The sequence below is a fragment of the Oncorhynchus mykiss genome, chromosome 15 (genome assembly GCF_057628025.1).
Source record: "Oncorhynchus mykiss isolate SJ-2025 chromosome 15, ASM5762802v1, whole genome shotgun sequence".
NCBI lineage: Eukaryota > Metazoa > Chordata > Actinopteri > Salmoniformes > Salmonidae > Oncorhynchus > Oncorhynchus mykiss.
The window spans coordinates 26,390,306-26,396,305 of record NC_143036.1 but is presented as its reverse complement, the minus strand read 5'-3'; the positions used below and the strand labels follow the sequence as shown (position 1 = coordinate 26,396,305).

General features: G+C 42.3%; 1 protein-coding gene across 6 annotated transcripts in view; it reads left to right on the top strand.

The window, feature by feature from the left end:
- The first annotated feature begins 480 nt into the window (after positions 1-480).
- LOC110489878 (eukaryotic translation initiation factor 4 gamma 1) overlaps positions 481-6,000 on the top strand; it is an 8,026-nt gene continuing 2,506 nt past the window's right edge. The window contains exons 1-10 of one of the 6 annotated variants that reach the window (XM_036944145.2): positions 481-1,146; positions 1,254-1,349; positions 1,810-2,043; positions 2,194-2,353; positions 2,609-2,655; positions 2,745-2,984; positions 3,105-3,245; positions 3,595-3,825; positions 3,982-4,086; positions 4,291-4,491. In XM_036944145.2, the coding sequence (XP_036800040.2) occupies positions 559-1,146; positions 1,254-1,349; positions 1,810-2,043; positions 2,194-2,353; positions 2,609-2,655; positions 2,745-2,984; positions 3,105-3,245; positions 3,595-3,825; positions 3,982-4,086; positions 4,291-4,302 (1,854 nt within the window). In that variant the 5' untranslated portion in view covers positions 481-558 and the 3' untranslated portion in view covers positions 4,303-4,491. Of the gene's footprint in view, positions 1,147-1,231; positions 1,350-1,809; positions 2,044-2,193; positions 2,354-2,608; positions 2,656-2,744; positions 2,985-3,104; positions 3,246-3,567; positions 3,826-3,981; positions 4,087-4,290; positions 4,492-6,000 lie in introns of those variants that run through there. The other 5 variants (XM_090199690.1, XM_090199688.1, XM_021562833.3 and 2 more) reach the window with 5 other exon arrangements.

Here is a 6,000-nt window from a genome sequence, read left to right as displayed (position 1 = left end):
AGTGAGATGTTGTTTGAAAGGGTTAGAGAGGTTAAATAAAGGTTAAATAAAAATATATATAAAGAGAGGTTGGACGGACATGGGGAGTGGCTGGTATTTTGTGTGGGGGTGATGGGAGTGATGAGGTTTGTTGGGAATTTTATTTTATTAGAAATGTAGGGTTAGTTAAGAGAATATAATGTTATAGTTACAAAGAGCTCCCGAGTGACGTAGCGGTCAAAGACACTGCATCTCAGTGCTAGAGGCGTCACTACAGACCCTGGTTCGATTCCAGGCTGTATCACAACTGGCTATGACTGGGAGTCCCATAGGGCGGTGCACAATTGGCCCAGTATCGTCTGGGTTAGGGTTTCGCCGGGGAAGGCCGTCATTGTAAATAAGAAACTGACTTGCCTAGTTAAATAAAGGTTAAATAAATAAAAGATAGGTTGTGACTGAACTCACACTCCAGTACAGTAGGTGGCGGTGTATGCACCTGCCAGTTTGTTGTGAAGAAGAACTGTTTCAGAGAAGTGAAACTGAATGTGACTATTCTCAGTGTTTTTAAGGACAGTGACCATGGCAGAGGCCTGTATTTCAGTGTCCCTGGATGAGTTTAGTTGCTCAATCTGTCTGGATTTACTGAATGATCCGGTGACTATTCCATGTGGACACAGCTACTGTAAAGTTTGTATTAAGGGTCACTGGGATCAGGATGATCAAAAGCTTATCTACAGCTGCCCTCAATGCAGACAGACCTTTACCCCAAGGCCTGTCCTGAGCAGAAACAACATGCTAAATGAACTAGTGGGGAAACTGAAGAAAACAGGACAAGAAGTTTCCCCTTCTCTGCCGTATGCTGGACCTGGAGATGTGCCATGTGACATCTGTACTGGTAAACAACACAGAGCAGTGAAGTCCTGTTTGGTGTGTCTGGCCTCGTACTGCGAGACTCACGTTCAGCTCCACTATGAGTCAACAGCGTTGAAGAAACATAGTCTGTGTAAAGCCTCCACGCAACTAAAGGAGAGGATCTGCCCTCACCATGGCAAACTGTTGGAGGTCTACTGCTGCACTGATCAACAATGCATTTGTTATCAGTGTGCTATAGATCAACACAGAGGTCATGAAACTGTTGTAGCTCCTGCTGAAAGGGCAAAGAAACAGGTATGCCCAACTGCCAGAAAGCTTTTGTCTTTCAGTGTAATCTTGTTGTTGTTGTTGTCGTCACAGCATTAACACTATCAAATAGGGTTTAATATGTATATTCACAGGAACAGGTGAGGAAGGTACAAAGGGAATGTCAGCAGAAAATCAAGAAGAGGGAAACTGTGATGCTGGACCTGCAAAACATGATGAGTTCTGTCAAGGTAAGTTTTGACCTGGAAAATATGGAAACATTAAAGGACAAAACACATCGCAAAGAGAAACGTCTAAAAGCAGAGGGTGGCTGCAGTGTGTCAGGATATCAACAGAAAATCATGTAATGAATTCTAATGTACTAGTCAAAGCTTTTAATGAACTGTTCGTCAGCACAGGCTGTTGTCGGTAAACATGTCAGGGGCATTTCTTGGCTCATTTCCGGGTGGCTCTCCTGTAGTTAGATTAGCAGAGAAATGAGTCACTCAACCTGTTTCTCACTGTGGGCAACAGGTTCATGGAGCTCAAGTAGAGCCATATTTTCAATGCTAAAATAAAACCACAGAATGTTTTCAGGAATTATTCAAATTTACAACCAGATAAGTTGTGAACCGCAACAATGTAGGTTGTAAACAAGTACATTACATTAGCGGTTTCAATTACATTTCTACTTTCTAAATTCCCTATCAGTGCTCTGCACAGGAAGCTGTGGTGGACAGTGAGAGGACCTTCACTGAGCTGATCCGCTTCATTGAGAGAAGAAGCTCTGAGGTGAGAGAGATGATCAAAGCTAAGGAGAGGGATATAGTGAGCGAGACTGAAGGACTTCTAGATACACTGGAGAAGGACAATGTTGAACTGAGGAAGATTGATGCCAACATTATACTGCTGACACAGACAGAGGATCACATCCATTTCCTCCAGGTACTGCAGCATTAGTAACTCTCAGAACCATAGTAGAAATATATGGTTCTGGTAACTATGCTCCTCTGTAATTTTCATGTACACAGAAATATTTATGTTTTCTCTCTATGTACCATCCTGCATCTCTCTTTTATTTCTGTTTGAATCTAGAGCTGCAAGTCTCTGTTCGCCCCCATTGGATTTGAAGACATACCTAGGATTCCTGTTGGTCATGAAGTATATTTTCAGAAAGTTAAGATGTCCACCTCTACACTGAAAGAACAACTAGAGGATGTCTGCTCAGAGGAACTGGGGAAGGTCTCTGAAGCAGGTACTTATTAAATATGACTCAATGTGCCTCTTAATGGATTGTTCTGTGTAGAAGATAATTCCATTATCTTTTTCCTTATGTCTTCATCTAGACAGCTGAGGATGTGTACAGTATATTCTATAGGTAGCAAAGCTCAGACAGTGAAAATGTACATTGTCTACAGTCTCCACTAGGAAACATTGATGTATTTGTTTTTCTGCTCTCTGTCTCTCTCTACTTATCTCTCTCTCTCTCTAATCTTTGGATCTGGTCTAGATATAACTGGCAATCTTGGCAGCGAGGATTCAGTAGAACAGAACCTGGTAAGTGCCTACTGTAGTTGTGTTGTAGTACCTTCTAAAAGGAATATTGACAGTGATATTTTGCCATGTCACCCATATCTCTCCTAAAGGGCTTGAAGGAAACCATGCAAGCTGAAGATCCACAGATGCAGAAGCTGTTTGTCCCTATGGGTCACGTCCTGGACAGGCTGACTCCTAAGAACTTCAGGGAGTTGATGGTGGTAGTGACTGAGCTCACCATTGACACAGAAGACAAGCTGAAGGGCATCATTGACCTCATATATGAGAGGGCCATTGCACACCCTGCCTGCTCTGTGGTCTACGCCAACTTGTGCCGCTGCCTAATGGGGGTAAGTCTGCAACTGTGTTTGTGCCCGTCTCCCGTTGTCTTAGCTCTTGTTTGCCAAGGACCACTTAAAACACTGATTCACGGGCATTTTGACTTTTGTAACATCCTTTTTACTCTTCAGCTCAAAGTGCCAACGTCATGTAATCCGAGAGTGACTTTGAATTTCCGTAAATTACTGCTGAATCGATGCCAGTCTGAGTTTGAGAATAATACATCTGAGCTCTTTGGAGGAAAGCAGAAGGAGCTGGACACCACCACCAAGGTACAATAACATATTTTAGGGAGTAGCTTAAACTGACATCTTGTGACCTTCGAAAGAGGTCTGGATCTCTTGGTTTAACAACTAAGGGGTTGGATTGACAGTTGCTAGTTCCTAGCCCTGGTTGTGATTACCCCCTGGTTTCCCTACAATATGTGTGTCATTAAAACAAATGTTCCTTGGTTACTCCATAGACAGAACACACTGAACACATATTTGACATACAGTATATGACATCGGAACTTGCTCCTTACATTGCAGTGGAAATAAATTGTGTTATTCCCAATTAAATTCCCATAAAGTGCTTAAAAAAACTCTGATGCAGCTTGTGAAGCTTGTCCAAACCTTCCAGGGGGAGGTCAGCCAGCGACTGGAGGAGGAGCCAGAGGAGGCCAAGGCCATGTGGTGCAGACGGTCTCTAGGCAACATCAGATTCATTTGCGAGTTGTTCCAGTTGAAGATGCTTACAGAAGCCATTATGCACAATTGCATCGTAAAGCTTGCAAAGGACGGCGACGATAACTCTCTGGAGTGTCTGTGCATAATGCTCCCCACCATCGGCAAGGGCTCAGAGAAGTTCAGGGTACAGCGCTGTATTGATTTATTGATGTGATCTGTTATATTTCTATGAGTACAGTACAGTGCATTTTAATTCCAAATGATTGGATAGATCAATCCAATAGATTCAGATCTACAAATCTGTCAACTACATTCACTTGGCCTGTCTATACTTCCACAGCCCAGAGTGGATCAGTACTACAACGCGATTGTGACGATTGTGAAGAATAAGACAACCTCCCCCAGAATCCGCTATATGCTGCAGGATGTGCTGGACCTCCGAAAGGTATGACCAGTAATCCCTCAACCTCGTTTAACGTCTACATTAAAAAATGTTGTTTGCTCGCCTATTTGTCTTGCAAAAAAATAGCAAGCCATAGTACAGTTTGTATGCATCAATTGTAGGAATTGCAGTCCTTCAATTATTGTATTGCGTGATGACAAGAGTGATGTAATGTTTCTCTCTGTATGTATGTTTTCTGGTCTCTAGCTTCATCTGTAGTAGGGGAGAACATGTGCACAGGACAAGATGGAAACACACACACACACACACATCAATATGTTATAAGAGTGAATACATGTATTGGATATAATTATTTGTGAAATTAAATATGATAATGTAAGACTATTTGCTGTTGATCTATACAATTAAACTGAAATTAAACATGTATTCCCTACAATATGTATATTACCCGAAAGTGTCTGTAGTTCTATATCAGAGTTCTGTGTAACCTGGTTTACCAATATATCAGCAGAAATAATGATTTGCATGAAACAGACATTAATATATGTGTTCATTTGACCAGGTAAATTGGCTGAGAGAAACCACAGTCTATTTTACAGCAATAACACGGGGGGAGAGTTCTAGGGGAGATGAGAGGGGTTATAATCTACAAATTATAATTATAATCATGCAATTTTTATTATACTGTATGTGATGGAAGGATCAACTTCCTGGTGATGTACAGTCGTGGCCAAAAGTTTTGAGAGTGACACAAATATTAATTTTCACAAAGTTTGCTGCGTCAGTGTCTTTAGATATTTTTGTCAGATGTGACTATGGAATACTGAAGTATAATTACAAGAATTTCATAAGTGTCAAAGGCTTTTATTGACAATTACATGAAGTTGATGCAAAGAGTCAATATTTGCAGTGTTGACCCTTCTTTTTCAAGACCTCTGCAATCTGCCCTGGCATGCTATCAATTAAGTTCTGGGCCACATCCTGACTGATGGCAGCCCATTCTTGCATAATCAGTGCTTGGAGTTTGTCAGAATTTGTGGGTTTTTGTTTGTCCACCCGGCTATTGAGGATTGTCCACAAGTTCTCAATGGGATTAAGGTCTGGGGAGTTTCCTGGCCATGGACCCAAAATATCGATGTTTTGCTTTTGCCTTATGGCAAGGTGCTTCATCATGCTGGAAAAGGCATTGTTTGTCACCAAACTGTTCCTGAATGGTTGGGAGAAGTTGCTCTCGGAGGATGTGTTAGTACCATTCTTAATTCATGGCTGTGTTCTTAGGCAAAATTGTGAGTGAGCCCACTCCCTTGGCTAAGAAGCAACCCCACACATGAATGGTCTCAGGATGCTTTACTGTTGGCATGACATAGGACTGATGGTAGCACTCACCTTGTCTTCTCCAGACAAGCTTTTTTCCGGATGCCCCAAACAATCGGAAAGAGGATTCATCAGAGAAAATGACTTTACCCCAGTCCTCAGCAGTCCAATCCCTGTACCTTTTGTAGAATATCAGTCTGTCCCTGATGTTTTTCCTGGAGAGAAGTGGCTCCTTCTTGACACCAGGCCATCCTCCAAAAGTCTTCACCTCACAGTGCGTGCACTCACACCTGCCTGCTGCCATTCCTGAGCAAGCTCTGTACTGGTGGTTCCCCGATCCCGCAATGAATCAACTTTTTAAAATTAATTTTACCTTTATTTAACTAGGCAAGTCAGTTAAGAACAAATTCTTATTTTCAATGACGGCCTGTTCAATAACTGCCTGTTCAGGGGCAGAATGACAGATTTGTACCTTGTCAGCTCGAGGGTTTGAACTTGCAACCTTCCGGTTACTAGTCCAACGCTCTAACCACTAAGCTACCCTGCCACCCCAGGAGGTGGTCCTGGCGCTTGCTGGACTTTCTTGGGCACCCTGAAGCCTTCTTCACAACAATTGAACCGCTCTCCTTGAAATTCTTGATG